We start from the raw sequence: 18,046 nt of genomic DNA on the forward strand, positions 1-18,046 counted from the left end.
TTGAATGTACAATATTACTTGCAACATGGTGCTTGACGGAACGCGATGATATTTGCCGCATTATAAGTCTCAAGAGCAATGCTTATCAGGTAGACATCGCGGTACATATCATTACGTTTGCGCAAAGACTAGTTATATCCGGTTTAATCATGTACTATATAATCGCAAGGTAAACAAAGCATTACTCACGCAGGAGCGTCTACCGTCTGTATAAGTTATTTCCTGCCATCCTGCCATGTCTGTAAGAACAAAGATTTTCCATCGTCCAATTGAATGCTATCTGATAAAGGAGCCATCAATAAACTATCATTTTGCGAGGCTGAAATCGAGTTATGATTTAAAGTGACGCAGAGTCAACGCGTGAGGAGTGCTAAACGACCGGGATATCATGATCCGCGTCACAATATTTGCACGCAACCATTCGCGCGCCGTCTGAACAGTCAACAAAGTTAAGATCCGGCACGAGATCGATGCGGTCGTGTTTCAAGCCAATGCGTATACCGTCACGTATATGCGTGCGACGGCCGAGATAAATACGGAGCCGCCGCGCGCGTTTAATCGGTCGCGCCAAGTAGAAAGAGCAATTTCGAAAGGCATACATCGCGGGAGGGAGTACGAGGCACGTGCCGGAGCTACGCGCGTGCGTCAGCCCGTCGTATTCCGCACACGGTGGCACTCGGCTATTTTTGAGGAACGTGATATAAGCCCCCGATGACGTTCGCACGACCGGTCGCATACGATCGCGTCCTCGTCGGAATTACCATCGCCGAGCGCGGAACGGCGCGTATGCTAACGCGCCTAACCGGGGCCAGCCGGTTCTAATGACCTTTGCAGAGACTGCGAGACTAATCGCCGATCCGTGGAAATGTTTCGTCCCATTGTTTCTCGTTCTCTGGGTGCAGCGAGAAGTTATCTCTCGCGCGGACTTATGCAAACGACGTTGTCGCGGATGAGTACACGGAGTTGGAACTGAATGTCACATTTGTTGGATTTGAAATTTGCAGATTTAATGAACGTGGCATTTAATTGGCATTAGTAATAACCGACGGTATATGTATATTTGTAGAAGATTGTCAATTATCATAATCTTATTTTACTTTCATGCTTAACGATAAACAATTGTTAATAAAGCAACTAATCAAAGCCATTGAAGTTGCAAATCGAAAATTCCGTTGGAGATTCACTGACGTCAATCTCGCTGGTAAAGTCCGATCGATCGACTCCAAAGGGGTTTCGGGGGACTCCCCAAGGGGGGGTCCAAGCCGCACGCCATAGAGGGAACCAAAAGTCCAGAGTGGGGGGCCTTAAAGGCATCGGGTGCCGTCCGACTGTCGGAATTCGATGGTAGGGGCAGTCAGGTTAAAGCGTCACGCGCTGAATCCCCCCACCCGGTACGTTCGCCACTGAATGTCCCCTCCACCGAAAGCGCCGCCACCAGGCATTCCACCGGGTGCCACGCTCCGACTGCACGATAGAAGACGTTCGCCGTTCGTCGAGTTAGTCGAGCTCTGACACCAGTCGCGAGCGGTCGCAACTTTAGCGGCGTTTAGAGAAAACGAAACGAGCAAACGAGCGCATACTCTCGATCGTCACGTTTCCTTCACGTTCACGTTCACCGTCGGGTTCACCCTCTCGTACCGCGATTCTCTCAATCAGTCCGTCATCCGCAACCATTCGCGGACGAAGGAGACATCGAGCGCAGCTGATCATTGGATTATCAGTGAAGTGATCGATCACGTTTCACAGTGCTTTCACGTCGATCAGAATTATTCAGCTTGGAAGTTCTCAACACTTCTGTGATACGGGAAGCAAAGTAAATAATGGTGACCGGAGTGGGTGCCACGATGCCGACCGGCGGTGTCACCGTCGGCGCTACTCCACCCGCGCAGCACGTGCCCCAGGAGGCTGGCCAGCCCCCTGCGCAAACTACCCCGACGGCCACGACAACTACGAGAAGATCCGGGGAAAATCGACGGGTTAGTGTCAAGATCAAAGAGATTCTTCGTTATACTTCGGCGTGTTACATTTTCGGAGTATTGATTCGGAGTATTGACCCGGAGCAGCGAATCATTTTTTATAGTAGAGAAAAAAATATATAGTGACTATTAACGCGCTGCAAAATTAATTCTTTTCACATGATAATATTACTTTCTCTTTAAAATTGAGATGCTATATAAATTGGTATATTTAGAATTTGAAATAAAATCATATAAAATAATGAGGTCAACTAGAAATAAAGTAGAATTAAAGAGTGTCGTTTATTTCATGCTCCGGATTTAGTCTCCTTTAAGTACCGAATTCCAGAAAAACGTAAACGATATTCATTCCTTCGCGCGACGCTACTATGGTGACATGCCGAAAGCTTCGAACTCGTTATGTGACTACTCACTGTTAAATCGCTAAACAGCCTTTAATTATTTCTTTCATTAGTTATCGATTTACAATGATTTATACAATTATTATTAATTTACAAGTCATTTTCAACTTGTTTTAATGTTCTGACGTCGCGAAAAAATGGAACAAACGTGACTTTAGAGATGGCAAATATCATAATAGACAAAAAATTTTTTTAAGTACAAAACGGATACTTGCCATTGTTGCTATCTATTAAGAACTTGTAAAGAAATTGTAAAGAACTTGTAAAGATCCTTGTCATGATCCTTGCACATCATTATGATCCTTAATAGCCTTCGTAGAAAAGTTTTCAAAGACATTCTTTCTCTTTTGAAATTTTTTCGGCATGATATTTTAGCGTTCTCGATATTCATTAATATACGTTCTTAATTTAACTTGAGATTTTTCTAGTACTTCTATTTATTATTTTTACCGATGATTTCTGTTCACAGAGCAATAAGCCTATCATGGAGAAAAGACGTCGAGCCCGTATTAACAACAGTCTGAACGATTTAAAAACTCTCGTTTTGGAATCTATGAAGAAAGACGTAAGTATCAAAACATTCTTGAAGTATCATATATCTTATGAGAGCAACATACGACATAAAAATTTTTTAAAACTTTTGGTTTTTAAATTCTTTAAAGAAATAAAAAAAAATGATTTCTAAAAATTTAACCTCCTAAAATTATTTGATGCCGATCTTCTACCTTTCCATTTTCAATTTTATATACTGTCTCATTAATTTGCTAATCGGCATTTTGGTTTGTTTTTCTGTTACAGCCAGCTAGACACTCGAAGCTCGAGAAGGCTGACATTTTGGAACTGACCGTGAAGCATTTGGAGACCCTACAACGGCAGCAAGTCGCTATGGCTGCCGCGGCAGATCCGAGCATCCTCAACAAATTCCGCGCCGGTTACACGGAGTGCGCCAGCGAAGTTGGCAAATTTCCCGGTCTGGAAGCCTCGGTGAGGAGACGTCTGATGTCCCATTTGGCCTCGTGCCTGGGTCCGGTCGATGCTGGCAACGGCCAAACGACGACGGCGACTCAACAGGCTGTCCAACCGGCGCCGCCGACGACACAATTGCAAGTACACATTCTGCCTCAACTTGACACCACGCCGCGCATCCAGGTCCAGCAATCGAATGGCATTTTCTTCACCAATGCCAACGGTACCGCCCTGCATCTGTTACCGACCAGATTACCGAACGGTGACATCGCTCTGGTGCTCCCGGCGGGCGCGAAAGCGCCGGTTACCTCGTCGCCGTCGTCGTCCCCGGCGCCAAGTTCGCCGTTACCAACTCTGATCCCGATCCCCCAGAGGACCGCGAGCACCGCATCCGCATCGTCGACGAGTTCGTCCAACAGCTCGACATCCACGTCGGCGGGAAGTCCGGTGGCGTTCGAGGCACCCCCGACGTCGTTCCGCGAGCAGGCCACCGCCTACAGCCCAGCCAACAGTCACCGGGACGTCGCCACGTCTCCGGCCAACAGCTATAGCGATTCGGAGTTCGAATCGCAATGCTTCCCCCAGAAACCTCTCGCGCTGGTGATGAGGAAGAGCGTGGTGCCGCCAATCGACGACAAACCATGGAGGCCGTGGTAAAAGAAAAAGAGGAAGAAAAAATACGGACACGACATGTGCGTGACTATGAAGTGATATAAACTTGATACGTGTCGATGGTCATCCGCGGCCGAAAACGCGCCGATTCAACGTGCTGATTTATGCGTCGCGTAAAGAAATTCCGCGGAACGGAAACATGTTCCTCAATTACGTAGATCATTGTAGACGAGCGGTCCCGTCCGTAGGAGGACATCGCCGTGAAAAAGTAGAGGATCGTTAAGAGACGCCAGTTTATTTTCCGGAGTGCGCGTGCACAGTCGGCCAGTAGCCAATGAGGCAGTGCCTTCTTAAATAGTGCCTTGTAGATATATCATTAAATTTCAGCATGTCAAAAATTGAAGATGATTTTTCCGGAATATATCTCGAAATATCGCGTCGGTCCTTTTTTGTCTTATCCCGCATCGCCCTATCCTTATCTCCTTTCTCGTCGATCCTCTCTGTATAGTTATATGAATACTATATTTTAAGTGCCTTACGCAACAAGAATCACCGAGGTCTTCCATTCTGTTTCTTGTATGTAAAACGCTAAACGATTTGTAGTATATCGTTGTAAGTACGAAAAATGTTTTTAATCGACTTTAGGCTTAGGATTTATGTTAAGAAGTCGCAAGCGAGTAACAGCGTGTACGAGAGATTGTACATATGAGCGATAACCGAAAGAGAACACGTTATTTATATTTATACGAATGCAAAAGAGGTAACATTTATAATTCCTCTCTATTATGAGAATAGACAACCAACGCTTATCATTGCAAGAGTATCAAATAAATGTTGATCTCTTTCTCAATACAATTTCTATGTTTTATGTTTATATAAACCACCATTTCCTCAATCCACATTTCCTTCAATCATTATAGTTGTATAAGTACATTTTATATAGTTGCTCTCACTCTTGATTTATTTTCAATTTAATCTAACCAGATATAATTATGAAAAAAGATATCTTCAAAACGCTTTAAAAAATATATGCAACAGATAAAAATTCAATTATAAGTTTTCAATGAAAAATACGGACGACAAAATTTCGAAACGAAATACTTTCGCTCTGAAGATGCTTGCACTTCATCGGCTATCGCCTATGTCCGATTCACTGCACGTCTCGAGCGAGACTGGACGGCAGTTCGCGAGAGCAAAATTTCTCCGCCGAGTTACCGCCATCTGATGAAGAAGAGTGGTGTTACACCTATAAGTACAAACCGGTCTGCGATGACCATCTCACCCGACCAGGCCCCAAAATTTCTCCCTTCCGCTGTGCCTTTGCCTAAAGTACCAAACGCCAGAACCTGCTGCCTTCTACTGGATTTCGTCGGAACACCGTGAGGCCCTTTACAGGACCCTAAAGGACCCGAATCCTTTTCTCATCCGATAATAAAGATTAGCAATCTATTTCTATAACGTTGCGTGAATAAAGTGCAATACTTTATTCTTCCTTCGGTAAAAGCTTTCATGTTTTTATCGTAAAAACGATTAATTACTAATTGTCCATTACGCGAGAAACAATTATCAGTATTTATTAACAATTTATGAGGCACAATCGATTACATGAATTGTCGTTTCGAGAAATGAAATCGAAATGCAGATTGTCAGACGTCACCGAATCTAATCTCCAAACTGGATCCTGAGTAAAGACATCGTGATAGTTGATTATCGCACTCGCTTTCTCTCGTGACTAAATGTTAGTAATTTTCCAACGAGCGATTGGCGCTTATACCGCATGACTTTAAAGTAGATAAGGCTGTCTCCGCGCGTGGACAGTTACGATGTATATTTAAGCATCGTGCCCGGCAGTCACGTGCATTTCGCTCGCTCGTAAATCTGACTTTATTCCCCGCCGCGCTGCAAAAATACAGGACATATCTGCAATTATCTAACCGATTTAGATTGTTCTACTGCGCGCTAAAGAAAGCGCCGAAAAATATTTAGAATATCTACTTTTCTCATCTTAAATCATCACGTTCGCATTCTAACTGTGATAAAAATGCACAAGAAGAATAATAACACACACTTACAATATTCGCGCAAATATGTATTTTAATAGAGACAAAAATTAAAAAAATTTTTAAGCGTCAAGAAACGTACACAGACACAGTCGTCTTCTTGATCTTCGCGAAAACCGCGAAAGCCTAAATTACCATAATGTCCTCCTCTTGCGGGCAATAGCATTCCTGGTACAGCAATTTGCGAGGCAGAAGCGCGGCGTGCAGAGGGCCAGGATGCCACACGCAAAACACGCCGAATGACAAATTGCATAGTACCCTTCTTTCTCTCATGGTACTCTTAGCGTAATTCGCCCCTTGTAGGCGAATTACGCTCAAAGAAGATACCTTCGCCATTTCAAGTAAGCTTTTACGACTATGGGAACATTCGCTGTTAATAATTTAACACAGGTACGTTGAAAGAAAGGAATAACAGATTGCTCTGAATTTTTCACCGAACTTGATAATAAAATGTGTATTAAGCAATGCGAACGTTGAAACTTAACGACTCAGAACTGTTTATTGTTAATTAATGTGATTGAAAAAAATTCATTATTATTATTTTGCATCTTGATCTCTATCAGTCACCTTATTTCACATCTCGATCTCGATCACCAAATACCAAACAGATTCTGCAAATTATGACTATTTAATAGGTACATACATTATTAGAATCGTATTTATCTGGCCATCCATTCAGTTATCTGCGATTATGTAAACGTCCCAACAAACACGTCTCGCCAGATATCGTATACGAGTTGTCTGCGTATATACTCTAATGAAAGAAGAATTTGACCCCTACCAGGCACAACAGCGCACGCGAAGCTCGCGGCGATGAGCTCTCGTCTCAAGCAAGAATTTCGCCGTCCTATATAATTGCCTTCCTATTTTTTTACGCCTCCAGGCGGCTAGGCCTAATGATCATTAAGATGATAATGGCCGAGGATTGTAGCTCGAAAAATTTAATTATATCAAATCCGTTCTACCTGCGCGAACTAATTCCGTGTATTACGCGTTATTTGGGGTCGCGCCAAAAACTACATTCTCCTGCGGAGACTCGTCCGAGAGAGATTCGTGCAATGGTCTCGCTTTTCGGCGAAAAAATTATCATAATGCGCTCATTAATCTCACGATGAAAGGAACGACGAAAGTCGCGAAACTGGATAGTCCGAGTTCCCTCCTCTCGGGGAATTTCTTGTTCGGCTGTCTGTGAATCTGCGTCAGGCGTTATCTCCGCATTAGGAAATTCCCGACCGCTCGCTCGTCTGCATTTAACGGACGTCACGCGCGCCGGTTGTGTACGTTAATACTGGACGATGAATGATCGAGTCGACGTGCGTGAGGCAAAAGCTCCACGTGACATGGGATCATTATGACGATGATAATTCATGTATGTGGCAAAGGTTAATTATCGAACGTGAAAAAATAAGGAAGTCGCATTCGTCGAACTCTTTGCAGCCTTAGCATCTACTGGTTTTCTTTTTCCTCACGCAAATGCGAACACAAAATATCTTGAGACTAACATAAATGAAACGGACAAATATCACTTGTGTGTACCAGTTTTGTTAACATTTAATAGCGAATAGCATTTAGACGACCGATGCTTATTGCTGTAAAAACATCCATTTGTTTCTCGGTAACACATGTGACGTAAAATATTATCTAAATTTCTAATTCTAATCGCAATTATAGTAGCAAGAGAGAGAGAGAGATAGAGACAGCTGGATGCATCCACGCGCGTTTTCAGTCATAATCCGAAACCTGATTCTATCCGCCTCGTAGGAAACAAGAGCTCGAATCTTCCTCGGAGTGGTCCTCTCTAGGAATTCCCCAATCAGCTGATTCCTAGAATCTCGCGAGCGCATATTTGCTAGCCCGTCGCTCCGCCTTGGCTCGACATACGGTCGCGGTCGCGCGCGATTTCAAGGATACAACAAGGTTGACACGCGCCGCCACTCACGGGCGACTAGTGAGGGGACTCTTGCCTGATCTCGTTCGCGCTGGTTCACGCTATCGACGGTATTCTCCGTTTCACGTGTTTGTTGCAGCATCACCTGGTGATGCTGCCAAGATTAACACTTTACGCCAGATTTTTGAATGTCGGCTCGAAAGCAGCGCGACACGCGAGCGCGTGACGCATCATCGCTACGATATACGCGGTATCTTTGAGCAATGCACTTTATATTTCAATCTCTCGTTTTCAGAAATATCGTTCTACACGTTAAAATATAACTGCAAAGATATCTTTGTTATTATAAATATGTAGCTATATCGACAAAAAAATATAATTATAAGATTATTTGCCTCGTCGTTTTTCGTTTTCAACGGACTGGAACTTTTTTCGAACCGCTTGGATCTTACAATTCCCAAAGCGACATTTCGGAAGCACGGCTCCGTGTAATGGTGCGCCGGGCCCTTTCGCAACAACCGAAAAAGAGCGTTGGCATTTTTGAACGTTCCACGTGCCGGAGAACGCACGGCACGGTGATCACGGTTTCTTCTTCGTGAAAATTACGTGACGATAGCCCGCGGCATGTGGTAGTATAGGCTTGCGACTGGTCGAAATATTTTCGACGTTTGTTTCCGCTTAGATGTTTCTCGCAATTTATTCCTTGCAATTTATTTTATTAATTATTAATTATTTATGGATAAAAATTATATAAATTCATTATCAGAGAAATAACATAGCTTGTAATAGCAGTATACCAGCTAACACTATGTCTAATCTATGTCAACGCATTGTTCCTCAATCGATGGTTTTGTATTTCGAGGAGACGCTAATGCGACACGGCCAGACGCTTACGCGAACATTTATTGTGATGCCAGACGCTGAATAATCAACGGTCAATTCGACGAGGATTCGAATTTCCGGGATTGCCTGAAACAGATGTTTCGTTCGCGTGGGGAAATGTCGACGCCGCTAATTTTCAGACACGTCAGCGGTCTTGACCTATGCGAGAATCGTAATCTGAGAATTCTCGCTAATCGCTTCCGTGCAATCGCGAAAGTATTTCCCGAGGAATTTCAAAGACATATTTTCGTAGCAAGGTGCGTTATTCGCATCGTAATGTCACGTACTTATCGGTTTGTTGAGTCGTACGCGTTCGGAACTTGCAGCCTAAACATTTTATCGTGTGATTCCTCGAACGGCACGACGGAATTGCGACAACATGTGCACGAGGTGCGCACTCGCTATAATCTTTTTTGTAACCAGGTGTAGCCGCGATATTAAACCTAGTCGTCACGAATAGCAACGCGATCTATGCCAGTCATGCTCGATCATTGTTATCGCGAGCTTACCGGCGTGACACGATCGTCCGGAGCATCCTGTCCATCACGTGTAATCTGACATTTACATAGTCTCGAATAACAACCCGAGGTACGTTTCGAGTGCTTATCTACTTTATCCATGAGTGCAATCATCGATATCGGTAATTTCATCGAACAATATACTGTTGCCTTAAAAAATGTGGAAGAGGATTCTGTTAGGAAAAGAGGGAGAGAAAGAAATTCATCTGAAATAATATATTTCAATTCTACCACAGGAACATGCTCTCGTTGCAATACAATTACCGAGTGAGCCTTGCTTTCTCATCCGCATCGTGCTACCCGTTGCCATCGATCATTAATCAACCCATTATCGCAGTGGTTGCCATATTACCAGAAATGAGCGCGTCGCGTAATTACCTAACACATTAACGCGATGCGATACATTGAAGAGACGCGCATCGGTCGCGCACATGCACTGCGACTCACTCGTCGACGGAGCACACGTGGACACGACGCGCGGCGCGGCGGTGCCCTGTGTGTGACTCGATAAGGGCGTGATTCCATTCACGAGCACGGCAATTTGGGTTAATAACACAAGGCGCCGAAGCGCGTGCGAGCCACAGAGAAAGACAGAAAACGATAAAGAGAGAGAACTGGGAAAGAGGGAAAGAGAAAGAGAGAGAGAAAAAGAGAGAGAGAAGAAGAGGGAGAGAATGGACGCGCGCATACGACGTCTCGTCGGCGGTTATGATTATTAAGATTATAGTTACTCCACCTCGGAGCTCGAGAGAAGTGTGTGGGTCGAGAAGCCAGAGTTATTTATGAAGTGCGTGCGAGTAGAGCTGCGGCCTATCTCTGATGTTCTTATTTCGTTGTTTGCTCCCGAGCGCGTAATGCCGCGTTAGAAAACCGCGACACGTGCGCGCCGTGGAGCTCTCGTGCGTGCACGCGCCCACGGTGCACGCGGTGCTCCGGTCGTATGCGTGAGCGTGACAGGGATGGTGCAAGAATTCAGTGTGGTCCGCATAATGTGACCGTCGGAATTGCATTGCCTATCTATGGCACATCTAGGTCTTTTGTTATAGAACCAGTTTAACTATCAACGTTCCATTGAACTGAGCCTTTATGTAAAAGAGACATTTTAGAAGCTGCAGGAGACGTTCGGTTCGATGGATGGTTCCTCTCCGTAATTTGGGACGATTGCGCGGCTCCGGAATTCCCAATTTAACATTTAATTGCAGCCACCAATCGCAAATAGCGCGTCGGGCGCGCGAGTAAGATTATTACGAGGGGGGGGGGGGGGGGTTATGGCAGAATTATTATCATGCCGGAGGCATTTCGCATCTGCGCTCAACAGCAATCAGCACAATTATACTTCGGTTCCAGTGCATTCCCTTGATCAAGGTTGAGCCCGCATCCGTGTTTGAATACACCGGAGAATAAAAAAAGCAGCGTTTCAACGTACCCCAACGGTGCCTGCAATCATTATATTTTCTTCGTTGCGTATTTTTGTGGGATATCCCGGAAGTTCGCACGAGGTACTGAAATTATGGGAGCCGGATACTACTCGAAGCAGATGAAATAGCCGGTCTGCTACACTTCTTCGACACTTATATCATCGGTGATCGTTGTATAAAGCTCGACTAATGCAGTGTTTCACGACTATCTCTCTGATTGCGACTGCTTGATGTGATTGAGAACTTTTATTCAGACCAGAATTGCATGGCGCGCGACGACGCGCCGACGGCGGCGACTTATTGAACGTGTCTCCGAGAAACAACGGCCGAGAACGAGTGAATGCCGTTCCTGGAACGTGCACAATAGAGGCTCATTTTCCAGCCACCTCGCGAGTAAATCAAATCTCCGGGGCACTCTTGTTCGCGGGGAGCAGCGCTCTCGCCTGCTGCTCGGTCTCCGCAGCGAGCGCGACGGATAAACAACTCCGGAGCTACTTAACGGATCGTAAAAGACGTCGCGCGAAACGATTTCTGCGCTCGCGGCTCCGACCGAGCCGCGGGAGGTAATTTTGCACCTGGTTCAATAAGCATTACTCTCGTAGCTCGTCGAATTCGATCGGGCCGCGTCCTCGTAAAGACGTCCTCGCTTAATTAAGATCTCGCGACACCGCGTAAATTCTGTCGCGATCCTTAATTTTCATCGGGCGCGAACAAGTCCTCGGCACGGTTAATTTCTTCGGGGAGCTCGCTGTCGTATTTTCTAAGGAGCTCGCTTACTGGTGGCGCGAAGAAGAGGGACAGAGAAAAGAAGAAACGATAAGAATCCGAGATACGAAAGCGGATGTCGTCGCCTTCGTAAACTATATGTTTTAACGTTGCCGTTCGCATAGCACTCTTCATTTCTCGACTTTTGTTACGCTTAATTGTCTCCATTCTTGTTCCTCGAGGATACGGTTCTCGGGAATACGTATACCGGTATAACGGCGCGGCGCCGATAAAATCTCGCTCGACTTGACACAGGCAACTTCGAAAAAAAAAAAAAAGAAGTAGATCGCGGGCGAGACCAGGCATCGGTTGAATTGAGATTCTCCTGTTCACACCTTGCGAGCGGTGCGAGATCGTCGATGTTTTACGCGCAATTACGACTTAAGTATCTCGTCCACACCTTTCAGTTCAGTTAGGTGTCCCGCTCTTTCCTCATTGCTATGCAAGAAACGACATTAAGTGGGGAACGACACGGATAATTAATTCTCTGCAAATGCAATTTTTCGTGTACGTTACGTTAATAGCATGCTTTCAAGTCCGCTCGCGATCGTGAGTGTCGTAAATACAATGATAGCTACTTTATTAAGGAATGTGACAACTTGATCACACAAGCAAAACAAGTAAATAAATCTGAGTAAAAATAAATCAGAAAGTAATTGACCAATATCTAGGCCAGGAATCTGGTTACTAACCAGGTACTGCCTATATTCTGCTTTATTTTCTACTCGAGTATCTGTATCAAAATCACCAGGTGGCTATATGTCACTAATTATTAAAACATAACGGTCCAATCTTACGACAAAACGTGTGTAACAATTTATCCATCGATCGATCGTCACGGGAGATAATGCCGGCGATAATAAAGCAAAGCAAGTCGCGATTTCGTGAGGCTTATACGAAATGGCTTGGCGCATACCTACCTGTTCCGTGAAAGATTGCCGCTCGTTGTGCAAGTCCGCCTCGTCGTTAAAGCGCGCCTCCATAGTCCCATCTGAAATTATAGACGAGCCGTGTGATATAGACATCGGTGCCGAGAACATCATCGGGATGAGAAATTTGTAATTGCACGCCGACCGCGAATTGCGCCGCGCGAGAAAAACGAATCTCGTGTCTGGCTCCGAGATGATTAAGCTTCGAGGGAACACCGCCCAAACGTTTTACATCATACGTACGTATGCTACGTACGCGTGCAATTACGGTACGAGAGACATTCGTCATAACGCGAGAATGTTCACGCATGGAACTCGCGTCTACGCGTGATGTATAGCAATCCTGCGGACGGGGAATATTATTTGTAAGTACGGTATTTATATAGAGGTGGTGGCGTTTGATAAATGCGTGAAAGTGAAAACATTACGTACATTATAAGGCGGTTCGAATATTTTTGACGGATAACGAATCGTCATTGAATACGATATTCCGATAGTAAGTGCGTCAGTCAGCAAGATTAAATCCAATCTCCATCTCTCTCAAGAGAGAACCATGGTTGTCGATCTACTTTATCTGCCTCGGAGATCCACTCCATTTCCTCAACGTCGAGGCTCAAACCCCGCTGAGAGGCGAACGCCAGCGCGGTAACCGCGGCGCGGCCGCGAAATACACACTCGTACACGCTCGTACGTGGGCTACGCGGAGCGACAGGGGCCGAAGAAAAGAGTTCGTACACGAAGATAAACATCGGATCCGACCATGTCGCCAAACAGAGCGCGCGCGCGCATCTTCGTCTCGGCACGTCCGTCAATCACCCTGCGGATCCGACGACAAACATGCAACGCAAGAAGCTGTCGTTCTCCCCGTCCGCTTGGATCCTCTCGCAGCTCTTCTCGTCCCACGCCACGTACAAACAGAAGATTACGAGGAAACCCTCTCGGAATACATTCTCGGTCGGGAATACAGCCGCTTCTTCTTCAAAACCCATCTGTTTCGGGCCACCGCGCGCGCGTGGCGCGATCACGGGACGACCGGATTAAATCGCGCAGACGTGTACAAAATATAAAAATTATGCCTCTCTCCTGCGTGCTGAGTGCAGAGATCAACAACCTATTATTTCACTGTCGCCGAGATAAATATTTCACTCTCTTAACCTATCAGGCAAATGGAAGAATTAATATCTAATAATAATCAAACGATATAATGCGATGAAAAGTTTTAATGCATAAAATCAAGATATTAGATATTAGATAGATATTAAATATTACAATACTTCGCGAATAACACTTAAATAGCACTTTATATATTATTAACTATAAAGATCGTTAAAAATGAATTTTATATATTATAAACCAACCATAAGATTTAATCCTGAATTGTAAATTTATCCGACCGTGACGTCAAGACGAAATAGGAGAATAATGGAGTCCGATTAGACGAGGGATCGTGTAGGTCACTGTCTCTCGAAGATTCCGCTGCCTCGATAATTCATCCGGCGACAAAAAACGGATAAAAATGTGGTTTCGCAAATGCGGTTAGTCCTCCCGCGAGTGTCGGTATCCCACGGCTTGACGGCCGTTAAAAAAAGCGATTCTAAAAATGCGAGCCTAAACCGCTTTTCGTTTTGAATACATAAATGTCGATGAGCATCGACTCGGAAACGCCTCACAAATACATTATACAATTTATTTAAAACACGTGAGAAATAATTTTCCAGCGTATAAAGATATTAAATGATTAAAATATCTTGATCAAAGCGTCTATACAAATACAACAGAACTTTCATTCTATATCCAATATCAAATCTATATAAATATTTGATAAATATATGAATATATAATCCTAGCCATATAACAAAGATACATTTCATTGTATCGAAACCCCAAAAAAGACGCCGCGACATCTGTCTACCTCCTGCCAGCAGGCTCCTCGGAACAGTGTCACCTTATTAATATCTCCCCCTTTTTTTCAAAGGACCCTTCGATCGCGCACAAGCGCCTTTATTCGATTCCAACATCGAGCCCTCGCGCAACAGCGTCGGAATCTCTCGGATTGGCGTTCGATCGTGGATGCTTTGGCGATATGACCGGCGCGCGACCGATAAAAAGTAAGAGGAATGCCGGGGGCCGGGCCCGAGCGGCTTCGGGGGTCCGTTCCGGCAAAGGGGGTGGGACGTCACCCTTCCAAAACTGGTCAGAGAACAACACCGACCACTGTATCGAGTATTGACTCGATCGGCAAGCAGCTGCCGCTTCTTTGTGCGGCGTCAGAACGCGGCGCTCAGTTCTGGATCGCGGACCTAGATCCGGCGCGGCGCTCGGCTGCGATCTAATCTATGCAAAAGTTATGTGCTCGAGCACGGTCCGAGACATGATGGATCGCGGGATGAATTTCGCGATGTACATCCTCGTGATCCATCGTTATCCAACTGACTGCCTTCGCGAGATTCACGTGTCGTAACGCGCAATGTTACACAGCTCGGTCTAAAATCTATATCCGTGCTCCATATACCGAGATATATTTTGATCGATCTTTTTTTCTTTCATCGATAATCTGATTGCGTTATAGGACCCCTCGTACAAGGCGCTAACACTGACATAGAGTTGTTACGGGTCCCATTCCATCAACGTCCGCCAATTTAAGCCAGATTTTTGCCGATCCTTGTATCACGATGGAAACACACGGACCCCGAACAACGCCTAATTAGACGACAGCTCGTAGGCCGGTCATTCTTAGCGCCTACCGCCCGCCCTGTATCTCGTTCTTCTTCGGCTCGAAGTGGGCCGAGAGCACGGCGTAGGCTTAAGGAGACTCCGTGTCCTTTCCTTCTTCGTCGTATATCTCTCGCGCGATAGCAGTCCTTAATAAGCGACGGCGTAGCGTGTGGGTGACGGACGAACGGAACGAATGTGGGCACGTGCAAACAACGCTTTCCTATTACGATATACGGCGTCTCTACACGAACTACCGCATTTAAACAGGTGCATGGAATCCTCAAGTGATGAGTCGTCGAAACCAAACTTCTCTCGGTGAGCACGAAGGCGTATTCCGGAGGAAGATGATCATTATCGACCTCGCGCTATAAGCTATATATAACGAATTAAATTAAATTTTATTAAGCAAATTATCATGTGCGCGCAATTCTCAAATCCGGAAACTTTTATGACACAGAGCTACTAATTGTAAGACATTTTTTGTAATACTCTAGCGTATATTAAAATTCTTTAGACTTTCCCTGAGATTGTTTGTTAACGCTCAGATATTTTCTTTGCCTAACACGAGCATCCGTCCGTCGCGGCGCGGTGCGAGCCTACACGAGAGGTTTTGTGCGATGTATCGCCAAATATGACACGCGCTTTAAGGCGGCCGAACCCACACTTCACGAGCCCACACATAGTCGCGTTATGGGACGCGCTGCGTGCATATGCGTGCATAGCACGTAGGTATGCACGGGGTACTGATCTCTCCTCCTTCATCTTTCTCTCCCATGCTCCTTTCTCGGCTGCTTTTGCACCCAGCGAAAACAAACTCTGCGAGCAGCGCTCGCTCGCACGGAGGTGTTAACGATCGACAATTCGTCCGAGCTGACCATTTTAGACGTACGCCGAAGGTAATTTGTCGAATGAATTGCAACTAGATTTCCCGCGGCATTCCATAAAAGACGCGTGTCATTTCATAATCTCTTTTCTTAGATTAATGCAGTTCAACATTAATTTATTTCAATAAAGAACTTTTTCCGTATATTAACGTTACTATTACGTATTATATAAAATAAATTATTACAATGAGAAATATTGTTATACTATAGTCTACAAAGTTGTTATATAAAATTAAAATTATAATACAAACTTAATTTAATATTTTAATTTTCATAATTAGTCATATCCATTTCTACTAGTTTCGTTAGCTATACATTCCTTTTTATCTATCTATAATTTACTGATATTTTCTTTCTTTTTAGCAGAAAGGAAATATAAATCTGTGTATTAAATATATTGCGATAGAAATATAAGCATGTCAGTAGGCTGGTGGGCCTTTGCACCGGATGCGGGACTTTATTGCCCACGTTATTCGCCCCCAGAATCAATTCCAGGACCAGATAACTCCGTCGCGCAATAAATAATCGCGCGCCCGTGGGGATACATTCAAATGCGTCATCAAGATCATCTCGATTTAAAGTCCGATCGTGCGGCGGCCCCCACGAGGTCCTGTCCGACATCCGCGAACTAAATTTATCGACAGACCCGAGCGATGTCGACATTGATGGGAGCAGTCTCTATCGCGTCGCGCATAATCCTCACGAGAGAAAGAAATTGGCGCGGGCGAAATAAGAGACGTATCACGATAAGGACGTAAAAGTACGCGGATGAGAGACACGAAGATGCAAAGAGAGAGAAAGAGAGAGGGAAGGTGGCGTGCACTCGTATCTCGTGTCGCGAGAGAGAGAAATCGGAAGAGAGGAGGACCGAGAGGAACAGCGAAATAGAGACGGAGACACTCCCACACCTCGCATCGCGATAAGCCGCATCATGATGACGGTGTCGTCGCTGGTGGTAGTGGAACGCACATGAAGCCCCCATGTCTGGGTAACGACCCGGTCCCCGACAATCCACGCACGCACGCACACACACGGAAGCGATCCCACGCAACGAAGGCATCGACGCGCGTCCCACGTTCGCTCTCGAACGAATCCACTCTCACCTCCGCTCGTTTCGCGAGCGTGCAATCCGCTGATCGAATGCGCTTCCGAACTTCTCGCGAGCGAAGTTGTTGAATTATTTGTGCAAAAAAAAGATGAGTAATTACAGGGTATACTTAAAATAATTTGAGGCTTACATGTTGCGTCATATCTAACTGAAATACATGATAGAAGGGGGAATGAATGTAGATAGAATTGACGCTTATTCGATTATGAGGTAGTAATTACAAGTTGCTTCCGCGCTGAGTCTGGCATCTCGGTTCCCTTCGCCTACCTGTCTATCCACGTACAAAGCCCGACGCACAGTTACGCAGCTGATGAATGTCGGGAGAAAAGCTGGTCTGAAATAGTTCGACACAGACTGGGCGTCGTCGACTGTCTCGGGCAAAATGAGCTGCGGGTACCCGTGTGCTGCTCTCTTTTTTTTTTTATTGAATTCCAAGCTTATGCCGGGCGATGTCTATTGTTCGACAGAAGCGGATTTACGCGATCATGATGGTCCCGCGTATGTATTATGAAACGACTGCTCCGCCGATTTCTCCTATACATAATTGACTGAGGGTATTGTGTGAAATATTATTATATATAATATCCCTATCAAAATCTTAATTAGATTTCATCAAGACGATTGTTCTCCAAATTATATTATAATGGCAATTTGACAAGTGGGTGGTAAATTATAAACTGATATTCAATTGCATGGTAATATAATTGCTGAATATATTATCGTTATATATTTTTTAATAAAGTACGATATTGATGTTGAATAAATGATACACAAAACTCCGACAAATCAAGATAAAAATTATGAAAGCATCATTCTCGTGATACGAAACTATTTGTCCCGTCATTTAATAGGCAATAACAACCCGCGAAACTCTTCTCTTAGCGATTACCGCAGGAGCTTTCTGCTTTCGCGATTTTGAAACTG

General features: G+C 44.9%; 2 protein-coding genes across 5 annotated transcripts in view; one reads left to right on the top strand and one right to left on the bottom strand.

Moving 5' to 3' along the window:
• Nucleotides 1-18,046, bottom strand: part of LOC112453779 — a 214,763-nt gene that overhangs the window by 70,204 nt on the left and 126,513 nt on the right. For all 4 annotated transcript variants that reach the window (XM_025014707.1, XM_025014708.1, XM_025014705.1 and 1 more), the window contains one exon: nucleotides 12,407-12,477. In XM_025014707.1, coding sequence (XP_024870475.1) covers nucleotides 12,407-12,469 — 63 coding nt within the window. In that variant the 5' untranslated portion in view covers nucleotides 12,470-12,477. The remainder of the gene's footprint in view (nucleotides 1-12,406; nucleotides 12,478-18,046) is intronic.
• LOC112453777 (protein hairy) lies at nucleotides 1,405-4,810 on the top strand. The gene is made up of 3 exons (XM_025014704.1): nucleotides 1,405-1,976; nucleotides 2,847-2,942; nucleotides 3,176-4,810. The coding sequence occupies exons 1-3, from the start codon at nucleotides 1,821-1,823 to the stop codon at nucleotides 3,998-4,000; spliced, it is 1,077 nt and encodes a 358-aa protein (XP_024870472.1). The 5' UTR covers nucleotides 1,405-1,820; the 3' UTR covers nucleotides 4,001-4,810.

Source organism: Temnothorax curvispinosus, unplaced genomic scaffold (genome assembly GCF_003070985.1).
Source record: "Temnothorax curvispinosus isolate PA1 unplaced genomic scaffold, ASM307098v1 QBEX01004686.1, whole genome shotgun sequence".
NCBI lineage: Eukaryota > Metazoa > Arthropoda > Insecta > Hymenoptera > Formicidae > Temnothorax > Temnothorax curvispinosus.

Excerpts from the sequence above, each read along its gene's own strand:
- LOC112453777 (XM_025014704.1), top strand. The coding sequence starts at position 1,821 with ATGGTGACCGGAGTGGGTGCCACGATGCCGACCGGCGGTGTCACCGTC. Across the intron at positions 1,977-2,846 it reads GATCCGGGGAAAATCGACGG|AGCAATAAGCCTATCATGGA; the intron begins GTTAGTGTCAAG and ends TTCTGTTCACAG. Across the intron at positions 2,943-3,175 it reads TGGAATCTATGAAGAAAGAC|CCAGCTAGACACTCGAAGCT; the intron begins GTAAGTATCAAA and ends TTTCTGTTACAG.